The 25,903-nt window shown below is 38.8% G+C and overlaps 3 protein-coding genes and 1 long non-coding RNA gene across 7 annotated transcripts in view; all 4 read right to left on the reverse strand.

The window, feature by feature from the left end:
* cfap96 (cilia and flagella associated protein 96) overlaps positions 1 to 2,071 on the reverse strand; it is a 7,530-nt gene extending 5,459 nt beyond the window's left edge. The window contains exons 1-2 of one of the 2 annotated variants that reach the window (XM_073819986.1): positions 1,820 to 2,071; positions 1,553 to 1,653 (exon numbers count right to left, since the gene is read on the reverse strand). In XM_073819986.1, the coding sequence (XP_073676087.1) occupies positions 1,553 to 1,649 (97 nt within the window). In that variant the 5' untranslated portion in view covers positions 1,650 to 1,653; positions 1,820 to 2,071. The remainder of the gene's footprint in view (positions 1 to 1,552; positions 1,654 to 1,819) is intronic. The other variant, XM_073819985.1, reaches the window with a different exon arrangement.
* Positions 2,072 to 2,082: 11 nt separating this feature from the next.
* LOC141287891 (uncharacterized) lies at positions 2,083 to 3,041 on the reverse strand. Its single transcript, XR_012339573.1, has 3 exons — positions 2,664 to 3,041; positions 2,457 to 2,585; positions 2,083 to 2,357 (listed from the first exon to the last, which is right to left on the reverse strand). It is a non-coding gene; the product is annotated as an uncharacterized lncRNA (long non-coding RNA).
* Positions 3,042 to 3,166: 125 nt separating this feature from the next.
* tstd1 (thiosulfate sulfurtransferase like domain containing 1) lies at positions 3,167 to 6,085 on the reverse strand. The gene is made up of 4 exons (XM_073819987.1): positions 5,941 to 6,085; positions 5,115 to 5,237; positions 3,428 to 3,590; positions 3,167 to 3,347 (listed from the first exon to the last, which is right to left on the reverse strand). Exons 1-4 carry the CDS (start codon positions 5,951 to 5,953, stop codon positions 3,293 to 3,295), a joined length of 354 nt encoding a protein of 117 aa, XP_073676088.1. The 5' UTR covers positions 5,954 to 6,085; the 3' UTR covers positions 3,167 to 3,292.
* A 3,027-nt stretch (positions 6,086 to 9,112) lies between these two features.
* The window catches only part of tenm2a (teneurin transmembrane protein 2a), a 311,956-nt gene continuing 295,165 nt past the window's right edge, over positions 9,113 to 25,903 (reverse strand). For all 3 annotated transcript variants that reach the window (XM_073820005.1, XM_073820004.1, XM_073820006.1), the window contains 10 exons: positions 24,830 to 24,850; positions 24,468 to 24,697; positions 21,823 to 21,977; positions 20,679 to 21,568; positions 18,572 to 18,747; positions 17,354 to 17,589; positions 16,942 to 17,238; positions 12,517 to 14,134; positions 11,494 to 11,624; positions 9,113 to 11,355 (listed from right to left, as the gene is read on the reverse strand). In XM_073820005.1, the coding sequence (XP_073676106.1) occupies positions 10,618 to 11,355; positions 11,494 to 11,624; positions 12,517 to 14,134; positions 16,942 to 17,238; positions 17,354 to 17,589; positions 18,572 to 18,747; positions 20,679 to 21,568; positions 21,823 to 21,977; positions 24,468 to 24,697; positions 24,830 to 24,850 (4,492 nt within the window). In that variant the 3' untranslated portion in view covers positions 9,113 to 10,617. The remainder of the gene's footprint in view (positions 11,356 to 11,493; positions 11,625 to 12,516; positions 14,135 to 16,941; positions 17,239 to 17,353; positions 17,590 to 18,571; positions 18,748 to 20,678; positions 21,569 to 21,822; positions 21,978 to 24,467; positions 24,698 to 24,829; positions 24,851 to 25,903) is intronic.

A 25,903-nucleotide genomic window follows, 5' to 3' on the forward strand; every position in this document is an offset into this window, starting at 1 on the left:
CAAATTAACCAGGCAAACCAAAATGGTAATAAAATATGACAAGAGTTAAGCTGTGTGAACAAATGTATCTAAGATGAACAAATTCATTTTAATAATCTAAGATAACTTTGATAGAAAGGTATGAAAATTTGGGACCAAAAATTTGATTTGACACTTTGACCTGACCATGTTTGATCAATTTTACTAGTAGTCTACTATATGAAATGTTTTTGGGTATATAGTTGACTTTATTCTGCTATCCTCACTTACATAGTGTCTTGCATAGGGTTACCACTTTTAATACCCAAAAATAAGGGATGCATTCGGGGGGGTGGGGGGGGGGGTAAATGGGGTCTATATACTCCGTTAAAATGTAATAATGTCCCATATCTCAAAAATGCTGCAGTAAAAAAGGTTTCATATGAGTTTTGCATATAACATGAGACGTCATGAATAAGAACTGATCATGTGGTTTTCTACTTTTTAGAAATGGGTTCTATATACCCCGTTAAAATGTAATAATGTCCCATATCTCAAAAATGCTGCAGTAAAAAGGTTTCATATGAGTTTTGCATTTAATATAGGCTGTCCTGAATAAGAACTGATCATTGTTTGTTTTTTTCTACTTATTAGACTCTAAAGTCTAATAATGTCCCATTTCTCAGAAAAGAACCGTCAAGTAGACCAATAAATAAAACGGATATTAAAGCAGAAATGCAAATAAATAAGTAAGTAAAAATTCACTAGCATTTTGTAGTATTATCTCTCTGGGCGTCTAAATGAAAAGCGCTCTGCAAGCGCGTTCTCTCTGTGTTGTTTCTGAAACTACCGTAATCACTGTAATATGCGCGCACACTTAAAACCAATCGCGGCTGGCTTGACCGTGTTTTTCTGAACCGCGGCTGGCTTTACCGCAGTGATTATTTGCATGAGACGCATTAAAATGCTTTAAACATTTTTTATAAAAGATACGGGACAAAACCCGTCCCGTATTGATTCAAAACGTGACGCGCAATTTCATTCTCAAATACGGGACGATTCCGTATTTTAAGGGACGGGTGGCAACCCTAGTCTTGCACCCACTAGTAAAAAAAATATATATCGAAAATTATACCTGCTGTCTGAAATTTTTTTGTTTCGACTGTACATTCTGACAGTCAGCTATATGATGAAGGCTTTAACTAAAAGGCTTAACCGTGTTCTCATAAGAAGTTATTAAAGTCAAGACTTTTAATGAGCCTTAACAGAAACTTGAGAAATATTCACAGGTGTAAAAATCTGACGAGCAGCAACAAGCTTCCACTGCGAGTAACAACCATTCAAGAACTAGTTCGCCAAAACTGCGATTATACTGCGGCTAGAACGATTCATTTGGCCACCACATTAATAAATAAATTAAAAAAAAAGGATAAATACTGCAATATTTTAAATATATTCAGGGTTTAAATGATTTTTTCCATGTGAAAATTATATTTTGACGTAAGTTACCTTGGTATAATTTGTTGACGCGCTCTATGCAACAAACTAAGCACTGCATCAGCCACTATTAAAGTTTAATGTTGTTTACACTTACGGTAAATAAAAGGCGTATATTTGTCCCCTATTGAGATGTATCCCATCTCTTTAAAGATGCCAATCCGCTCCATGTCAGATTTTCCTTCTGGAGGCATTTTCCTAAAGTTTTATATTGTGGTAAAAAAAAAGAAAAAAGGTATAAGTGAAGTGTTTAAGCCTAAAAAAAATAATGGAGCTATTTAAACTAATTTATGCAGACTATCACGTTAAAATTCCTTTAAGAAGCTCTATATACAGTATACATTATAAAGGTCCATTTACATACCTCGAATTATGTTCTGTTAAACGGTCAGTAATGCCACTGCTTTGGTGTTCGTGTAGGTTGTGTACGTTGTCATGGAGTCCAGTAGGTTATAGTTACTCAGTTAGCTGGACTGTTAAGAGTCATTCATGAGGGTAAAACGCTTAACACCACAAACATTTAACAAATTATACTAAAACCAAGCGTTTAGGATATATACTATCATATATGCAAACATTTTATTCACATGCATTTAACAGCCTCTCACGGGGGGGGGGGGGGATTCTGGGTATTGCAGTGAAACGCGAACTTCACAAACAACAGTAATATATTACAGTATAACAAATGTTTAGTCAAAACTCGCAGAAGTCAGTTATGGAAACCGAACTACTTTATATAAATGATTTACTTTAAACATCGTACATTGTCAAAATTTACATTTGTAATTTTTTGAACATATTAAAACTACAAAAATGCAAGTCATTTAGATAAAGTGCAAATGCAGTTTAACTGCTCAAGATAACTCCATCCTTTTCAAGTCATCCACAGTGATGGCAACCACCTGTAACAAACGTAAATTTACAGTTACTTTAACGTTACATACATTTAAAAGAACAATGAGGCAACATTACCTTAAGTGTAGGCTAACGTTATATCTTACATTTTCGTGACAGGGGTCGTCAAAGTCACAGATGTCCTTTGGAAAGGCTGCTCGGATCAATTCTTTGAGCTCAGTTGGATACACATAAGTGGGTTTGTCACATGTGCTGCAGCCGATCCTGTTGTTCAGCTGTCAACATTTGCGTTAAGGTCACGCAAAATACAGTCAAACTGATAATAAAACACAAAGTGAGGTTTACTAACTTACTAACTGACGCTGGATTAAACGATAAACCTTTCTTCGTTTCATCCGGTCTGTTGTCCTCAGCCTGGAGGCCGCATGGAGCAACGGCCCCACCCAGAGGGGCACACTAGACATGAAGACTAATGTGAGTCATGATGACTATGGACATTTTTTTTTATGTTAGGCTAAGCCTATATGATACTTGCAAATACCTGTCTAAATCAGACATACACACTGATCAAACAATCGACTTGTACACAGACAAGGTGATTCAAACACATCGTCTAACCATTTACATCATTTACGATTGCAGAATATTACCCGAATGATTGACAGAGGTCAATGAAAGTGTCCATTAATTATCACCATATCAACATTTCGCTTAGAAGTCGCTGCATTAGGGTGAATGCTGATGCGCATGTGCAGTTAAAATAGGAAAAGCATCGGAAACAATGTAACGAATCATCGTTATTGAATCTGAATCAATCATTTTCCAAACACTTTTAACAAGCAAGACAAGGGCAACATTTATTTTTTTAATCATCAGACTTTATTAAAATACATGTACAAATTAGCATTAAGTTGTTAAGTGTAAAAAAAAAGGTCCCTGATTTAAACTGGAATCTTCAGAGTTCCAGGAGTTTTGAGGATTGTCACTTGCCTCCTTTTTCAGACCATTCCTTGTAACCCCCAGCATAATTACGGGCACTGAGGAAAGAGAAGCAACTGTTGTTACAACTTCAGCAAAGGTGTGATTGTTTAAGCACTCATTATTCCTAGTTTCTTACTTCGCGAAGCCCAGGCTTCTGGCTTTCTCTGTGGCAACAGCTCCACGTCTTCCCATCTGACAGTGGAAAACCAGTTCAGAGCTGTCTAGAGATGGTTTAACTACGCCAAACTTAGACTGGAATTCGGCTGCGTCCAGGGACATGTCTTTTTCTACACTTTCCACTTAAAACAAAATAGTTTCTTAACTTTTTTTAAAAGTACACATGGCCAATACACTTAACCTACAGTACTTACACCTGGCAGAATCTGCAAAATGTTAATTATTTTACAAAAAAAAAAAAAAAAACAGGGATCATACAAAATGCATGTTGTTTTTATTCAGTACTGACCTGAACAAGGTATTTCACATAAAATATATTTACATACAGTCAACAAGAGAAAATAATAGACGAATATATGAAAATGACCCAGTTTAAAAGTTTAAATATGCTTGATTCTTAATACTGTGCGATTACCTGAATGATCCACAGCTGTTTGTTTGTTTTATTAGAGATAGATGTTCACAAGATGTTCACAAGTCCCTTGTTTGACAGTTAAACTGCCAGCTGTTCTTCGGAAAATCCATCAGGTCCAACAAATTCTTTGGTTTTTCAGCATGTTTGTGTATTTGAACCCTTTTCCACAAAGACTGTATGATTTGAGATCCATATTTTTTACACTGAGGACAACTGAGGAACGCATATGCAACTATTGCAGATTGTTCTAACGCTCACTGCAGAGCCAAATGGCCTCCAGCTCCCCCTCTCTGGATGTCCAGCTCCACCTCTGCGTAAACTAATGGGTGGAGTTATGTTTAGTGATAGGGTAAGGGGTAGGGTTAGGGTGTGGTTAGGCGTCTATCTCCACCCATTACCTCCAGCTCCTCCCATTTAACTCTGCACAGAGCACCCTCTCGCTTCAGAAGGAAACTAGGGGTGAAAACTTCTTGAATTTGAAGATCAGAGTAAATGTAACTTATTTTGTCATCCACTACATATAAGTTTCTTATGTAGCTTCTGAAGGGCAGTACTAAATGGAAAAAAAGAAGATACTTAGACAAAATAAGAAAAATGTTTTTATTCTGTCTTCCTTCTGTTCAAAAGTCCTTACCTTACAAGGTTTCAAGATTTTCAAGATGGACAAGTAATGAATGTAAAAATGTACATCTACATTCTGTTCAAAAGTTTTCACCCCTGGCTCTTAATGCATGTTTTTCCTTCTGAAGCACCAGTAAGTATTTGAACCTTCTGCAATAGTTACACATGAGTCCCTCAGTTGTTTCAGTGTGAAAAGATGGATCTCAAAAATCATACAGTCATTAGAAAAGATTCAAATACACAAAAATACTGAAAAACCAAAAAACGTTTCTGAATAACAGTGGGCAGTTTAACTGTTCAGGACAAACCAGGAACTCATAAACAGCTATCACTAAACTAAAAAAGACAGCTGTTGATCATTCAGGTAACAACACAGTATTAAGAATCAAGTGAACATGGTCATTTTTATAAATTCAACTATTATTTTCTCTTGTGGACTATATGTAAATGTCTTTTGTGAAAAATAAAAAATAACATGCATTTTGTATGATCCCTCTTATTTTGGTTAAATAATTAACATTTTGCAGATTCTGCAAGGTGTATGAAAACTTCTGACTTCAACTGTAGGTAATCTAAAAATGTGCTTCATAAGGCAATTCTCATCCCTTACCTGGGATATGGATGGAGCCTGGAATGCGTCCTCTGGCTACCTCATCTTTACCGCGGACATCCACAAGAAACCCTGAACCCTTCGCCAAAAGTGCTTTGAGATCACTGTAGGAAATATCCTTATCTATAGCAGAGAGGAATGTGTTCAATCAAGAAGTCCTGCCTAGATTCCTATCACACAGTAAACACTGTTGATTGAGCTCAGTAATAAATAAAAAAAACAATACTATAACAAAATAACAGTTTAGATATATTTTATACCTTACATGGTAAATATTTAATTATTTAAAACAAGATTTTAATTGGCTTTGGTTATGTTTGGATTTCTTGTGATAATTCTGTTTTATCATTTAAATTGTTTTTATGTATGGATGTTCCAGAAAAAGTTTTCACACATGCAAAATAGTAATCAAATCATAAAAGCATCAAGAAGATGGTTGCATTCCATATCCTACATAAAACGTTTCTGCAAGTCATCCTTACGTCACAATGCTCCTAGCTTTTCAAGACAGTAACGACATGCCGACATGCATTATATTACGAGATGCATAAAACTGAATTGAGAGAACGCGCACCGCGGGATATTAGCAAGTGCACGCAGCGTTCAGCTTGTTATACTGTAAGTAATAAAATAATGGAAGTGTTTATCACAGGTGCACCTGAGCACTGTCTCCCTGACTACAACAGACAACGAAAACAACAGCTCGAAGCTGACATACAGTAGGTTTCCAGTATGCAGATACAGTAAACAAATGTCTAGTTTCACACGGTGCTTTTTTAAAGTTCTTAAAACTACGTTTCTTACTTTTACACAAAAACAAACTTACCGCAGGTTGACATGTTGACGTTAGGACAGTCCTCCAAGTGGTCGCACCTTTACTTCCTCGTCATTCAAGTTTTTAAGAGCCATACATAGGCGTGGCCGGGCATAAAAGAACCGCCTTGAAAGCACCCCTCCTTGAGCTAACTTCCTAATAAAAGACCCGTAGTTTCAAAATAAAAGGCTTGCCAGAGCTGGGTTTGATTACATGTACTAAAATCTGGTAGCCTGGCGAGCCAGACTTATTACATCAAGATGTTTAGTCTGGAAACTCTCCATAGACGCGGCTTACTCCGAGGGGCGGGATAAACGGTTGTCTCTCAAAATCCCTATGCACGCAATAGGATAGCGCTTCAACCAATCAGAGCAACGAAGAAGGTGACGTTAAGTGACGTTATGACTTAAGTGCCGTTCTTTGCTCGTTTCTTAAAGAAAAACTTAACTCCAATGCTGCGTCCCAATTCGCATACTATCCGTCCTAAATAGTATTCGAAAATAGAATTAGTATGTCCCAAATCGTAGTACGTTTAAAAAAGTATTCCAAAGATTCCCGGATGGTCTACTACTTAACTTCGGAATTCGAAGTGCGGATCAGTGCACACTCTAACGGCTAATATTGCCCAGAACACATTGCGCGGTGAACGAGGATTCGATTAGAACTACAAACACGCATAAAAAGTGTTAAAAAACTACAAACATGGAGGATATGCGCGACCAACGGACAGGTAGAGAAAGGGGTTTGAGTGATAAATAATCAGTGTGTAACCTGATAAAAAATATTTTTAAATGTTATCCGCGTTATATTTCATGTGCAGCAACATTATGAACTTTTATAATGATAGGTTTGGTCGTTAACGTTTAAATGCATAATTATGCAAACACAAGAGCAAAGTTCTCGGCATGAAAGACTCATGAAGGAACGTGCCTCTTCATTTCTCTCTAATATGGTAGGAAATTAAATTAAATGAAATGTAGATAGTGTTAACTGTGATGATTGACAGGGCAGTTTAAACAGTGACAGGATTAAGGTAACTAAGCAACAGAGCGTCCGTTAAAGACACAGTTATGACGAAGTAGTATGTCCCAAAGCTTGCCTACTATTCTGCTACATACTCAAAAGTATGTACTTTTTCTTCACAAAAAGAGTACATACTTTCAGGGCGTAGTATAAGTAGGCGAATTGGGACGCAGCACAAGTCCTCCAGAGTCGCGGCCAAAGCCGATTCGAAAGACCGCTGTTCGACAGCTGCAGCCGCCATTCTTTGTTTTTCAAGTGGCAGCCGTCGCAACTCTGTCGTCATATGTTAAGCCCGCCCCGCCTACTCTATACACGTTGTGATTGGCCTGACCCAATTTGGGTTTTTGCAGCTAGATTTCTAGGCTAAGAATCTGGATTACGTAATCAGCTTTCAAACATTAAGTACTTGTAATTAGATTAAATTACATTTTAAAATACTCGTAATAAGACTACAGTAACATTTCTGGATTACATGAGTGCATATTTACACAATAGCAATAAATGATTCATACTTTGATGAAAAAGAGGAATTAGGGAGAATCATTAAAGTCTTCAAGTTTTGTGGACATTCACACAAAGATCAGTCATTAGTCAGGTTGTGACAGCCTTTGACCATGGATTTACAAAAATGGTTTCAGGTTTAATAGTTTCAAATGATACTCTAACCATATATTTCAATGTCTTTGGAAGGCTTTTTGTCTTTCAAACACATTAAAATGCACAGATTCACAAACTTTTTTTGCCACCTAATATAATTACTTGAAGTACCCCTGAGATTTAAAAATATTTTTTTATTAATAAAGTATCATATTGGCATGTTCATTGGTTCTCTGGCAGTGGTTATGGTTACATGACATGCAGGTAAACAAATAAAATATTTCATTTTTTAGGAAGTGTTTTTATTTTGAATTATTTTAAAATGATTGATTTTAATTTATTTTTTTATGATTTATGAACTTTTCAATAAACTCATAAACCCCCTGCAGTTTGGGAAACCTTGGTGTAAAATGCTTTTAATAACAACAAATGGAATATATTTTCTTAATCTTTGCATTTTTTCAAAGTGGTTCAAGATTATCCTATTTGAATCAATGTGATAAACGAGTTAGGTCAAAAGTAATCTAAAAGTAGTCTGATTACAATACCTAAATTGTGTAATGTAATTGATTCTGTAATGGATTATGTTACCAACTACAAATTTTGTCATGTAATGTGAAATCAGTAACAATTACAATTTGTAAATAATCTATCCAGCTCTGAATACTGCTTACATTGCATCTGAATAATACTGTACTAAAACTACTACTACTAATAACAATAGAAAGTAACTTTTTATTAGTATTATGAACTACTGCTTGTATTCACCAGCTCACTTAAAATTCTTGGTTGTGTTACAAAATAGAACCTAATTTACCACAGTGCACAGATTCCACCAAAATAGCTTTTACAAGCAGATTATTCTAAAATCAGGTTATTGTTACTTTTGCAACCATAATAAAGTCAAATGAAATCTCCTTCAAACATTGTATGGGAGTACAATGGTACGTTGACATATTTAGGTGGTAATAGTACTCTAATAATGTACATAGAGAAGATTGTAAGACTTTTTTATTTGCAAAATTGCTAAATGTAAAAAAAAAAAAAAAATTAATTGCAAATCTGATTTGTGAGATATAAACTATATAAAATTGGACATTTTTAATAAAGTAGAATATAGTATTAGCACTGTGCATAGCCAAAAGCCGCAGTATTACTGCAGTAACTGTATTTTAATGCTACCAAAATTTTACTGCAGTAAAACCTGGTAATTTGTCAAAGTACACTCTTAAAAATAAAGGTGCTTTAAAAGGTTCTTCACATCGATGCCATAGAAGAACCATTTTTGGCTTCACAAAGAACTATTCAGCCATCTCTTCCTTATCTTTTTAAAATCTGAACCTTTTTTTGACACAAAGAACATTTTGTGAAACAGAAAGGTTCTTCAAATGTTAAAGGTTCTTTATGGAAGACAAAAAGCGTTCTTCTATGGCATCGTGAAGCACCTTTATTTTTAAGAGTGTATAGTTTACCATGCTTTGTACTCCATGAGATGAGGAGGAATGACATAATATAACAGCAATGCAGATGTGAAGATGTTTCAAATACACAATTACTAGTCGGATTCACATGAATTAAACTATTTATTGGTAAGGTCTCAGAAGAGTCTCACTTGAGTAAGAATCATCCCTCAATACTGATTTGGTACATCATGACATCCATAATGAGTCTCTTCACAGTGGAAAGAATCCATTTCTATGGTTTGGGTTCTAGTACAGCAACTTTTCTGCATAAAAACAAACCTAAACAAACAGAACATCAAACGGGGTATCGATATTATTCATCTGTGATATCTGAGTGTCACAGAATTCTAGTGTTGTAATACCAGCTGTTGATTTGCACATAACAAGCCACCTTCTGTTAGAAATATAAAAGTTGATATTATGAACAATATTCTACTGTGCTGCATAAAGGTAAATCTATACACTGTACATACAGATATATTTTGAAAAACAAGTTTCACAGTTTTAAACTTTATTTAAAGTATAAACCATTTTAAAACACTTTACATAAATTATTTCTGTGTATGACTAGAATTCGCCTCGAAGCAAAAAAAAAAAAATCAAAATCAATACAAAAATGAAAAAATCATTACATATCGTACAAAGGAAAATAAACTCAACCATCAATGTTTATCTTTGTAGCTAAAAGCGGTGACTCCTTTATGATTGTCGTAGAGTACTATGAATGATAAAAATCAAAACAAGCTAAGTAAAAATAAATAGTTTCTGACACTAGTAACCTTTCAATCCGGAGTCTGTGAGTGTTTTTTTCTGATATCTCTATACAGAAGTGCCCTGGCGAAGGTCTCGTTACTCTAATGCGACTGGGACGTACAAAACTATCGCATCTAAAGCACACTCAGAACTTCACTGTAATCAGATACAATGCAAGTACTTTTCTATCAGTGATGAAACAAACTATTTCAGACTTGGAGTTTCTCATCACTGGAATTTACTTGAAGAAACAGTCTGTAGTTGATGGGACTTGCTGCGGTGGCAATTGACAGTTTAGCTGTGAAGAATGTGAGGCCTGAGACTGACATTTCTCACGACGGATGTTACTCCTCAGTTCTGACGTCGAGACTGGGCCTCTCCAGCGGCGCGTGAGACTCGCAGCACCTCTCCGATCCAGATCACACGATCGCAAGCGTACCATCTGGCACCAACATCCTCTCGGTAACCCAAAAAATATGGGTAAAAATATCTATTCTTTTTTAAAAAGGGGATTTTTCGTATTTCAGCAACAGTTTTGCTTTTCAGTTTCTCAGTGCTTTTTGACGTCCATTGTTGAAAAACAAAGACGAGGTCTTTCAAATTGTTATTTTTTGCCCGAGGCAGTATTAACAAAGTTTTTGAATGTTCTTCTTTTAAAAGTCCCTGCAGCATTCAGTGAGTTTCCCCATTAGTTCAATTATTCTCCGTGGGTTCAGGAGATAACAGAAAAAAGCGAGGGAAAAAAGAGAAAGACAAGAGAGAGAAAAAGATCGAGAAAAGAACTGAAAACGGTAAAGGTATAAGCGGAGAGAAAGCGAATAAAAAGAAACAGGATAACAAACGGTTTGGACTGTTACCTCTTCCCCATTTCATTCTGTCTCAGAAACTGGATGTTGAAACTGCTGTCCGCTAGTTCAGGATACTGTTCCACGGGTAAAATGTAGTACCCGTCGTACCCCTGAACTTTCCCTGTCGAAAGAAGCTGCTGTCTCTCTCCTTCAGTCCACAAGCGGCTTCCCTCTTTATTATCCCGTGCCCGCTGCTGCTCTCGCAGCCAGGCTCCTGAAAGCGCCCGCTGCCGTGCCAACTCCAACAGTCGGGCTCTCTCCTCATCCAAGACGTCTGATGCCAAACCGTAGCGCACACTTAGAGAAAGAGCCGGAACCCGGAACTCAACGGTGACTCCTCGTCGCGAGCGACCGCTTACCGTCACGTTGATTCCGCTTTCCAGTGCCTTGCGTCCATTGGTGAGTCCCAAAGCTAGAAGATCACTGTCAGCTGAGCCTATCTTCACGAAGAAATGACAGTCAAGGCCATCCTGCGTGTAATGCGTCCCGTCTAAGTAGATAGCGTTGTTGAGCACCAGAACCACCTTCCTGCTGTCATCGCTGGCCATGCTCGACACCCCCGTGACCACGCGGCCTTCTTTCACCGCCAGCATCACTCCTCGTCCAATGATGGGCGTACTTGTGCCAAACCAGTGGCCTGGTTTTTCATGTTTGGTCTTGCGCTCTTTGTCAAGAAGCCGTCCCTCCAGAGCCATGAATGCTTGGTTGTGCCGTTCGGCTTCCTGCTGAACTCCGGTTATCAGCTGCGGGAAGAAATTTAAACACGTTGGTAAACGGAAGCAAGATCACCTAGTCCAATATTTATTGATTTGCACTACTAACTCAGCAATTCAAAAGTAATTCCACTGAGGATTTACTACGGTATTAATGTGGTGACTCACCTGCCCATTTTCACTTTCTTGACTGGCGAGGAGCTCATATGGCGGATCCACAAAGTAATGTGTGTGTCTTGGAAAGCCTGGGATAATGTTGCTGAGCTGGAAGCCAAACATGACCAGCCAACTCTTCACATCTGCAATGAAACAGACATAGAAAATGATTTTAACCTTAAGCTTTTGTGGTTTGCAGTAAAAAGGGCAGTTAACTGATTATAGGGCTGTCAATCTGAATTAGACTAAAATAAATTAAATGCATTTCATGTTTAAAAATGTATTTCATTTAATGAGAAAACAGACCAAATTAAGACATTTCGTGGCAGTGAAAAACACTTGAGAGCAGAGCAGATGGGTCCATGCTTTCGAATCGCTCTCGCAGCACTTTGATGTCATATAATTATCGATCAGCGCAGTGCAAACAGCAAACACCTGGTTATTTTAGGCAGTTTATGATGTTTTTTAACCTTTATGCCTGTTATAGCCCCAGCTGTGGTCCCATCTCCTTAAAACTTTGCATGCTTGTTTAGAATCACCTGTTGCATGTGTTCAGCAGGTTTCATGAAGTTTTCAGTTTTCCTTTAGGTTTTATAGGATTTTGGGTAAATTTGGACAGACCTTTTTTCTATATAACCCTGTTTATACTTTCCCAAATGGTCAATTTCACAATTTTTTGTGATAATTATTGGCATGGAGAGTCCAGAGAATTGTACTGCAGTGTTTGCAAAAAGTTTTTTTTTCTTCTTAATCATTTAACAAACGATTTGGGTGACAGCAGTGGTTCTAGCAGCAAAGTTGTCTGGAATGAGGAGTTCTATCATATGATGTGAATATTGTGTGTATGTGTGAAAAACCATGCAATGTACAATAGTTTACCCCTTGAAAAATGCGATATCACCTGTCACAATTTTTAGCATTATTACTCAGATCGCATGATCCTTAAGAAATCATTCTAATTTTCTGATTTGCTATTTTCAATTTAATTAGCATTTAAAATAGCAAAGGCAAAGGCACCCAATTATAAACTCTCACCTGTAACATAATTCTTGACATCCAGCATGTCACTGAGAGGGTTGTTATTCTTGAACATGTACAGGTTGAAGGGCGCCAGATCTTTTCCAATCTTCTGCCACATGGTGTAATCTGGCGATGTCCATCTGGCCGCTAAAACATCATAGTCTCTCTGTGTGAAATGCACCAGCTTTGTTAGCGAGTCATAAAGCCCACCATGGAAGCCAATGACAAGCTGGAACTCAGGGTTGGAGTCGTGGTAGACCTCCCCATAAGCGGTGTATTGCACCTGTTTGATCATCTGCCCATTGCTACTGAAGACAGCCAGTGGTGTACCGGTGTTGTCAGAAGCGATGTAGTACTCCTCCCCACTGCTTACCTCCATAGCAAACAGATGGCCCTGCAGGTCATAGTACAAAGAGCTGATTTCCGAGCTGGAGTGGTTGAACACATGCGTGATCCGAGTTGGGTTGTTCAGGTCAGCATAAAAGAACTGGAGGTGCTGACCCAGACTGTTCTTAGTAGACACCCTACGCCCGAGTCCATCGTAACGGTACTGGACGCTCCATCCTCCAGCTGCACGGCTATAGGCACGCACCAGCTGGCCTTTAGAGTTGTAGTCAAAGATATCGCCGCCCCTCTGGCTGAGGTAACCATCCTCATCCAGACGATACTGCACGTCACCAAGCCTAGTTATGCGGTCTCGTAGGTCATAGCGGAGTGGCATGAGTCGGGCGCTGTTACCAGGGTTCAGCAGGTGTAGGTTGCCGTTTAAGTCGTAGCTGTAGCGCCAAGTGGACCAATCATTCACCTTGACGCCACTGAGTTGTCCGTCATTATCGTACTCATAGCGGTACTGCGTGGTGTTGGCGTATGGGCCGATCTTCAGCTCTCGCTTTATTACTCTGCCCATGTTGTCGTACTGCACGGTCATCCAGTACATGAGAGAGCGGAAGATCTCATACTGAACCTCTTTGATTCGCCCGTGTGCGTCGAAATGCTTGCTGAGGGTCATGACGGCTGTGGTGATTATCTGATTGATGTCATAGTAGATGACGCCAAACTTTCCAAAGTGCTCCACTTTTCCGGAGATCTCATCGTAGCGGTAGAGATCCACAGGAAGTGGCGTCTCGCTGATGACTGGCTTCATGCTTGCAATTCTGAAACTATTGTCATGGTAGGTGTAGTCGAAACGTGCATTGACCATACCTTCCTCCGAGAAGCGATAGATTTGTTTGTCAATCAGGGGACCCATTTTACGATAGCGAATCGTGCACGAAAAGCCACCGCTTTGCAAGTTGACCATTTTTAGCACGCCGGCTGTCTCGTCGTAGCCGAAGGTGATGGCTGTGCTGTCATACAAGATCTCGGAGAGCTTGGCCAGCTTGCCGTATTTGTAGAGCACACGACGGCCGGTTCCTAGGAAGTAGGTGGCCTGGGGGCGTCCGTCCTCGCTGAAGTCGTAGATGATGGACGCGTTACTTTCTGGCGGGTTGTAGGTGTTGCGGATGTAGCCGATGGAGACGTGAGTGAACATGGTGTGACGGGCGACGCTGGGCATGGTGACAGCCGTGATGCGGTTGGACGTATCGAATTCAAAGATGTACTGTCTCTGGCTCTGCAGGAGCAGCACCATGGACTGTAGAGAGATATGTTTGCAGAACATCACTATCACATTCATATTAATTAGCAACAACATCTTCAAAAAGCTGTCATAATTCAAAATGAAATTGTGCATCAGAGTTTCTGCACTAAATGTTGAAAAATGTGATGTACAAATTGATTACTGAAGGAATTTTGTAACATACTGTGGTTTTTGGTGTATATTATAATCTATATATCTGTTGCAACCAGTGTTATTTTAGTATTATTACTATACTTATTGAAATTTTGAATTGAATTTTTTTCATTTTAGTTTGGATAATGTTGATCTAATTATGTTATTTTATTTTACTTACATTTTCAATATATTTAAACAAATTCAAAGCAAGTAAAAAAAAAAATTCTGAAAACAATAATCATAACTGAAGAGTAAAGTTTGTGAATAAACTTTGAAGTTGGCTTGAAAACGTCATGTTTGAAAGTTTGAAGCTGTTGTAAAAGCTTGAAGTTTGAATGTTGTTTAGCATGTTGTTAACATGTTGGTAGCATGTTTCCTTTTCTTTTTTTTTTTTAAAGATTTTTTTTTTGCCATTTTTGCCTTTATTACTATCGTAATAAAGACAGATCAGACATGACAGGAAGCGAAGTGGGAGAGAGATGGTGGGCGGGATCGGGAAAGGTCCTCGAGTCGGGACGCAACGGCGCTATATGTCGACACGCTGCTCACAAGGCTATCAGCGCCGACGCTAGCATGTTTCTAGCATGATTAGCAAGCTGCTAACATGATTCTAGCATAATTACCATGTTGCTAGAATGTGTTTAGAATGATTAGCATGTTGATTTAATGTTTTTAACATGATTATGATGATTTTAACATGTTTTTAGCATGATTAACATGTTAACATGTTGCTAGCTTGTTTCTAGCATGATCGTCATATTGCTAACATGATAAGCATGTTGTTAGGACCATAGATATATATACATAGATACCGCATTGGACCGCTCCAAGCACGTAGATGCGTCCGCCATATTGGAACGGTCCACTTGACGTCATTCACCATACTGTAGGTTCGCAGACCAACGGCTGTGCAGGACTGTGGCTTTTCGAATTTTCAGTGATTACTATGAGATCTATGGGTGAATGACGTCAAGTAGACCGCAGTGAAATGGCGGATGGCTTACGTATAACGGCCCATAGAAACAGTCGCTAATGAGGCATCTACGTATATATATCTATGGTTAGGAACGATTTTAGCATGATTAGCATGTTGCTAGAATGTGTTTAGGATGATAAGCATGTTGCTAGCATATTTTAACAAGCATGGTAGAATGTCTAACATGATTAGCATATTGTTAACATGTTTTTATCATGGTGCAAGCATGATTAACATGTTGCTAACATGTTCCTAGCATAATTAACATGTTTTAGCATGTTCTTAACATGATTTGCATGTTGCTAGCATGATTAACATATGTTGTTAACATGTTCCTAGCATGTCGATAGCATAATTAGCATGTTGTTAATATGTTCCTAGCACGTTAATAGTGTGATTAGCATGTTGTCAGTATGTTCCTAACATGATTAGCATGTTGCTAGCTTGATTAATTTGTTAACATGTTCCTAGAATGTTGATGGTATGATTAGCATGATGTTAGCATGTTCCCAACATGTTTCTGGCAATATTAACATGTTGTTAACGTGTTCTTAACAAGATTAGCATGTTGCTAGCATGATTAACTTGTTAACATGTTCCTAGCATGTTGATGGCATGATTTGCATGTTGTTAGCATGTTCATAAAATGATTACCATGTCGTTATAATGTTAACATGTCGCTAACATGTTTCTAGCATGTTGATGGTATGATTAGCATGTTGTTAGCCTGTTCCTAACATGTTTCTAGCATGATTAACATGTTGTTAGCATGTTCCTTACATTATTAGCATGTTGCTAGCATGATTAACATGTTGTTAAAATGTTCCTAGCATGTTAATAGTGTGATTATAATGTTGTCGGTATATTCCTTACATGATTAGCATGTTGCTAGCTTGATTAACTTGTTAACATGTTCCTAGCATGTTGATGGCATGATTTGCATGTTGTTAGCATGTTCATAAAATGATTACCATGTCGTTATAATGTTAACATGTCGCTAACATGTTTCTAGCATGTTGATGGTATGATTAGCATGTTGTTAGCCTGTTCCTAACATGTTTCTAGCATGATTAACATGTTGTTAGCATGTTCCTTACATTATTAGCATGTTGCTAGCATGATTAACATGTTGTTAAAATGTTCCTAGCATGTTAATAGTGTAATTAGAATGTTATCAGTATGTTCATAACATAATTAGCATGTTGCTAGCTTGATTCACTTGTTAACATGTTTCTAGCATGTTGATAGTATGATTCGCATGTTGTTAACATGTTAACATGCTAGCAACATGCTAATTATTTTACGAACTTGTTGCTAACATGTTTCTAGCATGTTGATAGTTTGATTAACATGTTGTTAGCATGTTCCTAAAATGTTTCTAACATTAACATGTTGTTAGCATTTTCCTAGCATGATTAGCACGTTGCTAGCTTGATTAACTTGTTAACGTGTTCCTGGCATGTTTATAGTATGATTAGCATGTTATTAGCATGTTCCTAACATGTTTCTAGCATTAACATGTTGTTAGCATGTTCCTAAAATGTTTCTAACATTAACATGTTGTTAGCATTTTCCTAGCATGATTAGCCTGTTGCTAGCTTGACTAACATGTTAACATTTTCTTAACATGATTAACATTATGTTAGCATCACCCTAGCGTGTTTCTAGCATGATTAGCATGTAATCTCACCTTGTCCAGGTAACTGTAGCTCCAGACCTTTCCATCCACAAATGAGCGTGAAAGGATGCGGCCCTGTGGGTCGAACTCCGTTCTCTCACTCATACTCCCTCGGTGCAGTCCCACTAGCTGGCCTGTGCTGGAGTACGACACATTCACCACTGCAAGGCTGCTGCTCGGCTGCCATATCGCTGGCCTGCCCTGGGCATCATACGTGATCCTCAGAGTGAACTTCCTGTGGTCGTCATAGATCTTCTCAGTCCTTGTGTTCCTATCAAAATCTATTGACAGGAGGTTGCGCCCATGTGCCTGCAAATTGCATAAATACTTGATATGAAAACCTCTCTGTTTGGTGAGATGATTTAGTTACCAATTAAAGTATATATCACAGTAATGACATTAAAATCTTAGAGCGAGTGCCCACCCGAAGCTTCCTGCCGAACACAGTGACCTTGCCCTTGGACAGTTCTTTGCGTAGCCTCCACTCGATGGAGTTCAGACCGTTATCAGTGGGAAGAGTGATGTTCCTGCGGCCGATGGTGGGACTTACTGATCCTGCCAAGATGTGGGGCTCAGTGTGGTAGCTGATCCCCATCCCATTGGCGTACATCACTCTCAGCGTGCCATTGTTGCACAGCTGGTAGCTGTTTCGTACTTGATCTGCAGGGGGCAATAGAGTGACATAAAATTACCATTAAATTAAAAACAAAAAATATTTCATAACAAATTTTCAACATGACAAGACAAAACGAGTACTTCAAAAAAGGCTTGATTTATTTTGAACTTATGAAAGGGCTGTGGAGCATTCATCAGCTCAAGAACAGTCTGGCTGTCTTTCTTAAGATAACAAAAGATAACAAGCGCAGTGCTTTGTTTATAACAAATGACGTGGAGCCTTGAATCCCTTTGTTTCAGAGTGCCACAAACATGTATTATGCTTCAGAACATCCACTATAAATAAATTACAAACCATGAAACTAATTTATGAGCACAAGGTACGTTCATAATTTGAGATAATATGGTTTATAATTTATATGGAACCTTTTAGAGGCGTTTAGCTGATTTATTATTCGCCCCTTGAGCGTGTCAAGGTTAGATTCAAAAGCGTGATCTGAGCAACGTTCTCCTTGGACTAAATGCTCTGTAATTCATTCAAAAGGTTCCTCCCTCATCCTGTGTTGCACTGAAGTTTGAGTTTTTGGTTTAGTCCGCCATGGGACGGAAGGAAAACATTTTTGCTCTCTCCCTCTGTCTTTCTGTCCTTTCATCTTAACAGATGAAATAAGCTTTGGGACAGTGGGGTTTGTGGTTGAGGGCAGACGGAAGACAGAGAATATTTGCTTGGGATAAGGTAATGAATTTGTCTCGAATCATATGCATCACAGCAGAACACAACTGGAGCGCTAGGCATGGGAGGCAAAACAAATGCTGTTTTCTGCACCGAATCATACAGTACTTCGGCTTTCAGCCTCCCACATGGATGTCGGGGGTATCTGTATCTTGCTGAGTAAGTTTGTATGCACTGATATATAAAACAATTAAGTTCAAAATGAAACGAAATATGAAACCAACCAACCTGAGCACAGAATCTTCTTTCTAAACCCAAAATGGAAATTCAAAAACATCTACTGAGCAGACATACCTTGCACAACAGTATAAGAAGCTTCTACCGACGAAAGATTTGTGATAACAGTGATATCGTCGTCTCTGTTGGAGCTCTCAATGTCGATGTTGATGGATTTTTCGATCTCTCTATGCAGACTTGTAACCATCCCCGTGGGGTACGTCACATTGGTTAGTCTCCCTTCACTGTCATACCTGAAAATAAAGTAAATGTTAGCAAAAGCCTTTTTAAAGTTCATATTTGTACACTGGAAACAATCATAATTGCACCCAATCTTTAAAAACATATTGAGCAATGGCCTTTTTGCTGTTGCTAGAAGGTCTCCTAGCCTGGCTGGATTTAAAAAGGTTTAGAACCCAGCTAAGAAAATAGCACTGCAAGACCATCTAAGAACAGGAAAAAGGCATCAAGCACTTCTGATTTCATTAATGCTAATATAAGATAATGAATTTGAGGTAGTACCAGAGTGAACAGATACTGAAGTTTTTTTTTAACAGAGGCTATAATAGTATACTTAAGACTGAGAGGTCTGGTGATGTGTCCTCTAGACAATCACTCCATAGAGGTTCAGTGCTATCCATGCCTATTTCTCTCTCTCTGTGTAACATTACATTAGGGAGCAGATCTGGATCCTGCCACAGATCTGTCACAGTCTGGCTGATGTCTGTGCCAGTGCAGTGGAGTGTGGGGAATTCTGCATTCTCAGGAGCAGGCTTCCTCTGTCCTGTTCCTGGAGATTTACTTTCCTGCAGAGTGTTCCAACTCTAATCAAACACACCTGAAAAAGTTAATCAAGATCTTCAGGTTCCCTTTGGAAATTACAGGCAGGTGTGTTACTGGGTTGCAACAGAACTCTGCAGGAAAGAAAGGATTTTATCCAGCGCTCTTTTCAAAGTCAAATAATTGGATATTCCTACTGGATTTCTCCATGACACACTACCGTTCAAAAGTTTGGGGTTAGTAATATTTTTTTTTATGTTTTTGGAAAAGCTCACCAAGGATGCTTTTATTTGACAAAGGATACAGTAATAAATACTATAAATAATAATACTGTTAAATATTGCTACAATTTAGAATTTTTTTCCCCTTTTTTTAACAGATTTTAAATATGTACATCACGGTTTGGTTAGTTACCCAGATGCACAGCCATATTGGAGATACTCGAATGTAAACAACAGCATGGATGGCACAGTTAATGTACTACTGAATAGTTGTTCTGCTAATTTATGCTGTCTAAACCACAGATGAAACACATGGAAGCTGTTAAATCATTAAGAGAAAGACTTCTCCAAGAAAGGGTGCAATGTTTTTCCCGGTCTGGCAGATTAGTTCAGCACAAAACAACTGACCATTTTCAGCAGCAATAATCAGTGGAAAATGTGAGTTTTGTTCGGTTCAGTTGAATTGTTTACATATAGTGCAGCCAATATGGCCGACTGATGACGTGTCGTGAAAACACTCTATTTATTGCTGTAAATTCAAAGCTGAATTTTCAGCAGCAAAATATTAATATGCTGATTTGGTGCTCAATATTTTAATATTATTTTTTAAGAATATTTTTTAACAATTTAATGCATCCTTGCTGAAAAAAAAAACACCTTTGAATAGTAGTGCATAAAAAAGTGCAGGTTTTATCATCAAGTTTTGACACATTTTACTTGCTTCAAAGTGAATGTTTATCTTTAATTTTGCATATCTCCTTGGACTGAGTGGAACATGGAGACAGTTCTACATCCACCTTATTTTTCCCGTAAGAGTTGGCATTGGCCATTTGTACATTTTGTGGGTCTGGCTTCCGGTCTTATCCACGTCCAGTTATTTTTAACTGTACAAAACAGTTTATTTTGCTGCTTGATATTGCAATATGGTGTGTCTTACCATATTATTTTAATGTATTATCTTAATTATGAAAACACTTGTTTGTAGTGCAAACAGATTTACTGTTTATTGCACGTTGTTATTCCTCTCATTATTTCTCTATAGCGGCTAATGAAATCTCATCCATAGGCTTATTTCTGCATTGAAAAATAAGGTGGATAAAAGTTTTGTTGAGTGTTTTAATGCATATGCAAAGAATTAAATGCGCATGCAATATGTCATAAACCACCAACACACAGCAACTTACTCATAAAAGGTCGTCCAGCCAGTCTCATCAGCCTTGGTGGCCAACAGGCCAGTGTTTCCATTGTATCCCAGCAGAACGATCTCCTGGTTGAGAGCCGAGATGGAGCGCAGGCTTCCTGCAGGATCCAGTCCTAGCGTAACCACCTGATTCTCAGGCTGCAGGACGAGCCTGAGCAGTCCCGCTCCACCCTGCCCTGCGCCATCCCTCCGCACTTTCACTGTATTATTGCAGTTATCCACCACTGTGGCCAGCTCTCCATCAGGACCGTAGCTGAAGTTATAAAGAGGCAGACCTGTCACAAGACTGATGGTCTGTAGATGGAGACCCTCCTCGTTAAACACATACAGCTCTTGTTCCTGAGGGGACGCGACCTCATATCGGCCCAGCGCTGAAGGCCCTGGTCGGTTTGTGCGCACAGCGCGGATGCGAATGTTATTAAGGTCTGCAATGTAAAGCGTGCCATCCGGTGAGACGGCCAGAGACATGGGAGAATTAAGGCTGGCGTCTGTAGCATATCCGTCGTCTCCTGCAAAGCAGTTACAGTTGACGTCGTTCTTGCAGTCGCACTCCGAAGCAGCGCCAGCCAGAAGTGACATCTCTCCATTGGTGCTAACTTGCCGCACACGGTTGATCTTCTTCTCATCCGTCTCGGCGATGTAGAGCACACCCGTATGGGAGATGGCGATAGCTGTGGCGCTTTCCAGAGCCGAGTGGATGGCCAGTTTGCTTAGGGAATAGTCAATGCCAGGCACCTGGCAGTGCATGGGACGCCCTGCGATGATACTCACTTGGTGGTTTTCAGTGATTCGTAGGATGACATTGTTCTCTAGGACGTACAGAGAGTTATCCATTGGGTTTACTGCCAAGTCGGTGGGCCACTCCAGGCGTACCTGGGTAAGAAATAATTTAAAGTTTTTAAATTAAGCCTTCAGATTAAGCATGCACTTCTCTTGTATCATTTTCTGGGCTTCTGCTCAAGTTATTTCCAAGCCTGCTAGAAATGATTAATAATTGCACATCTGCATTTTAAGCTCTGTTTTGAAGATACAGGATTTAAAGAAGTAGACTTTATGATCAAATGAACTATCCAAGTTCCTGTTTCTGCCTGTGAATAATTTATAACGTGAGCTGTCGGCCTGCTGACCTGACTGACATCCATGCTGGAATCGCAGCTCAGCGGGCGCACAGCGGTGAGGTCATTGGCGCCCAGCAGAGTAGAGATGATGCCGTTTTGATCCACCTTCCTAATCATGGTGGCATCCACAAAGTACATTAGCCCGTTTTTATCTACAGCAATACCTGAAAAGAGAAACAAACAGGTAAAGAGTCGAGTAGGAAGTTCAGGGGTGACGCAGACTCACAAACCCTTTGCCTGTCAGACTCGTTTATTTTTGTCTTCGGCTTTTCTTAATGATCAGAGCAAGCGAATCTTTGATCTGGTTTCAACCTGTTCTAAGTTTATCTTCAGGCTCTGCTCAATTCGTCTTTCCCTCCCAAGCCCCTGTCCTATATAAGCTCGCAAATAATACACGTCCATCAAGTGTCACTCCTGTGTCAACCCATCAATTCCCCTTATCAGACACCGAAGGCAGAGCAGACGAGAATATCTCGAAGTGCTGACAAGAAGATGCTCATAGAATGGACCTGTGTAGGTGTATGATGCAGAGGGGTTTGAACAAAAAGACGGCGAGACAAATAGCATGAGGGGAGAGACTGAGTGCACTTGACTGAGCCTTTTCACTGTGAAGTCATTTGGGAATCGGTAATGAGGCCTATGTAGTCTGTCACCTCTCTACTCTCTCTCTCCAGAAGCTCAAATTCAACGTCACATACTGAAAATGTGACAATGTGACATCCTTGACAGTTTGGTGTCAGACTGGCTATTTTTTCCTTACACCAAACCTGGATTTCACTTTTAAAACCTGCTCTGAGTTATCGTACCTTTATCTTTGCCTTTCTCATTGCTATATTTGTTTTTGGCTGGATATGTTGTGCTTCCATTCTGAACTGAATTCAATTTGATTGTTGAACTGAATTTGTGACCCATTATGTGCATGCAGAATTCATCCATTCTGAATTAATGAAGTTCTCAGATATGTTAAAAGTATTCTCGTAGCTTCATAAAATTACAGTTGAACCACTGATGTGGTCAACTGACATTAGGGCTGGGCAATATATCGAACGATATTGTGAGGCGCGTTTAGTCAATGAAGCCGGTGCTTTGATTAGTAGTAAATCTCCATCACGTGCGTTCCGCTCAGGTTCCGCTGGAGCGGCAATTGATACACAGAGACGTAAATCTCTGACAAGCTACGCCATATCGAGCTTAATATCGCATTCGATATTTAGCTCGATATGGCGTAGCTTGTCAGAGATTTACGTCTCTGTGTATCAATTGCCGCTCCAGCGGAACCTGAGCGGAACGCACGTGATGGAGATTTACTACTAATCAAAGCACCGGCTTCATTGACTAAACGCGCCTCACAATATCGTTCGATATATTGCCCAGCCCTAACTGACAGACTATTTTATTGATGTCCTTGCTACCTTTCTGGGCCTTGAACAGGGTAGTTGCATTGCTGTCTATGCAGGGTCAGAAACCCGGATTTCATCAAAATATCTTAATTTGTGTTCCAAAGATGAACGAAAGTTTGAAGAGGTTAAGCAATTTTTTTTTTCATTTTTGGGTGAACTAATCCTTTATTATTTCTCCAACCATTTAGTCCAGGAGTTCTCAACTCTGGCCCTCGAGGTCCATTTTCCTGCAGAGTTTAGCTACAACCCTAATCAAACACACTTGAACAAGCTAATCATCATTCTTCATAATCATTATTCTTAATCTTCATAATTATTAGAAAGTTACAGGCAGGTTGGTTTGATCAAGGTTGGAGGTAAACTCTGCAGGAAAGTGGACCTCGAGGGCCAGAGTTGAGAACCTCTGATTTAGTCTATCCCTTTTAAACAATCAGCTGCAAATCCGCATTCAGATTTGCCTCCATCCAATCAATAACCAAATGCAAAACATTTTTTTTTTGATAATCTATTTTACTTAGATTTTTGATTAGTAATATGCATTGCTAAGAACTTCATTTGCACAACTTTAAAGGCGATTTTCTCAATATTTCGATTTTTTTGGCACCCTCAGATTCCAGATTTTCAAATAGTTGTATCTCGGACAAATATTGTCCTATCCTAACAAACCATTCATCAATGGAAAGCCTATTTATCAGCTTTCAGATGATGTATAAATCTCAAATTCAAAAAATGAATCCTTATGACTGGTTTTGTGGTCCAGTGTCACATTTGAAACATTCATCTGAAATATTCAATAGAACTCATTATGATTTTTCTTTCTGTGATCTACCTAAACACCAACGCTGTATAAGACAGAAATACTCTCGCTTACAGCTCTGAACTGTAACATGAGAGTTAAAAGAGCCACCACATTAAGTAACATTATCTTTGAGAGACAGACAGAGGGAGAGAGAATACCAAGAGACTCAGATAATCGAAGCCGGAGACTCGCACTCCCCATAGCACATTCAGAAATTAATTAATAGCTTAAGGTTGAATGTTCTCTGTGATTGTGGAAGCAGCTGGAGGATAAAGCTCTTTTTATCCATGTTAGGTGTCACTGCTACAAAGAAAGCAGATGTAAAGACAGCCTGCAGAAACATTTCTTCACCTCAGACAGACACATTTGAAGACGTTAGTGTGATTTAAGGGATAACCAAAGCAATAAGCAATAAGATTTAGCTTGTGTTTTGCTTTTCTTCATTTCCACCTCACCTTTGGGGCTCATAAGAGTGGCTTCTACAGCTTTGCCCCCGTCCCCGCATCTCTCGTCAAAGGGCAGGCATTGTTCTCCCGTGCCAGCCACTACTTCAGCATTGTCGGCCAGCAGTCTTCCCCCTGTGAGCGATCGCACCTTGTAGATTCGCCGGGAATTTGTGTCAGAGATGAACAGAGCCCCAGAGACTGGGTCCACAGCCAGGAAGTACTTATGAGTCGGGTTGTTACTACAAAAAATTAGGTCATTACGAAGTCAGTGCTGCAATTACGCAATTAGGCATAATGCGTTGCTCTGCCGCTATATTTATATTCAGTGAATAATCCAATTTAAGTAAAAAAGGAAGAAATTAAAGGCTCACCTGTGTCGAAAATCCTTATTTCTGTAAATGAAGAAAAGAACAAGAATCACAATTATGATTCCATAATATGTATCGTATATTTTATTTAAGAGTAAACTGATTTACAGTAAAAAGATAAAAAATTATGAGTAAAAGGCTATTCTCACTAAGGCATGTGCTGCAGTTTTGTTGTCTGCCACTTTAAATGCTCGAGGCAGGATGAATTCTAATTGGTTGCTAATGATATTATCATCAGCTTGAAAAAATGAAAGTGATTACAATGATAATGTTCCACTGAGCTGTCCACAAGTTGTGTGGACTCTGCTTTCTGTTTAAATTTAGATGATTTTTTAAAAACTTTACAGTTAATTTACATTATAGGGTAATCATTTATTTGAAGGAACAATTCTCAATATTAACTAGTTGCTTTTTAGCATGCATATAATTGACTTATTGGCTGTTTATTAGTACTTAAAAAACACATATTAAAGGAGAAGTCCACTTCCAGAACAAAAATGTACAGATAATGTACTCACCCCCTTGTTATCCAAGATGTTCATGTCTTTCTTTCTTCAGTCGATAAGGAGGTTTTTTGACGAAAATATTTCAGGATTTCTCTCTGTATAGTGGACTTCTATGGTGCCTGTGAGTGTGAACTTCCAAAACGCAGTTTAAATGCACCATCAAAGTGCTCTAAATGATCCCAGCTTTCTCAAGAAGGGTCTTATCTAGCGAAACGATCATTTTCTAAACAAATTAAGAATTTATATACTTTTTAACTTCAAATGCTCATCTTGTCTAGCTCTGCGTGAACTCTGTGTATTCTGGTTTAAAACAGTTAGGGTATGTCGGAAAACTCCCATCTCATTTTCTTCTCCAATTTCAAAAATTGTCTTACATCGCTGCAGAAGTACCAACCCAGTGTTTATAAAGTAAATGTGCAAAGAAGATCAAACACCATTTTAAAAAAAGGTAAAACAGCGATGTAAGACAATTTGGAGACAAAGTTGGAGGGAAAAATGAGATAGGAGTTTTTCAACATACCCTAGACAAGATGAGCATTTGAGGTTAAAAAGTAAATAAATTGTAATTTAT

This window comes from Garra rufa, chromosome 16 (assembly GCF_049309525.1).
Source record: "Garra rufa chromosome 16, GarRuf1.0, whole genome shotgun sequence".
NCBI classification, from domain to species: domain Eukaryota; kingdom Metazoa; phylum Chordata; class Actinopteri; order Cypriniformes; family Cyprinidae; genus Garra; species Garra rufa.

What these genes read in the sequence shown, in the direction of transcription:
- tstd1 (XM_073819987.1), bottom strand. An exon ending in AGGCTCCATCCATATCCCAG is followed by an intron (nt 3,591 to 5,114) that starts GTAAGGGATGAG and finishes TTTTGTTTTAAG; the next exon opens with TGGAAAGTGTAGAAAAAGAC. An exon ending in AGAAGCCTGGGCTTCGCGAA is followed by an intron (nt 3,348 to 3,427) that starts GTAAGAAACTAG and finishes CTCTTTCCTCAG; the next exon opens with TGCCCGTAATTATGCTGGGG.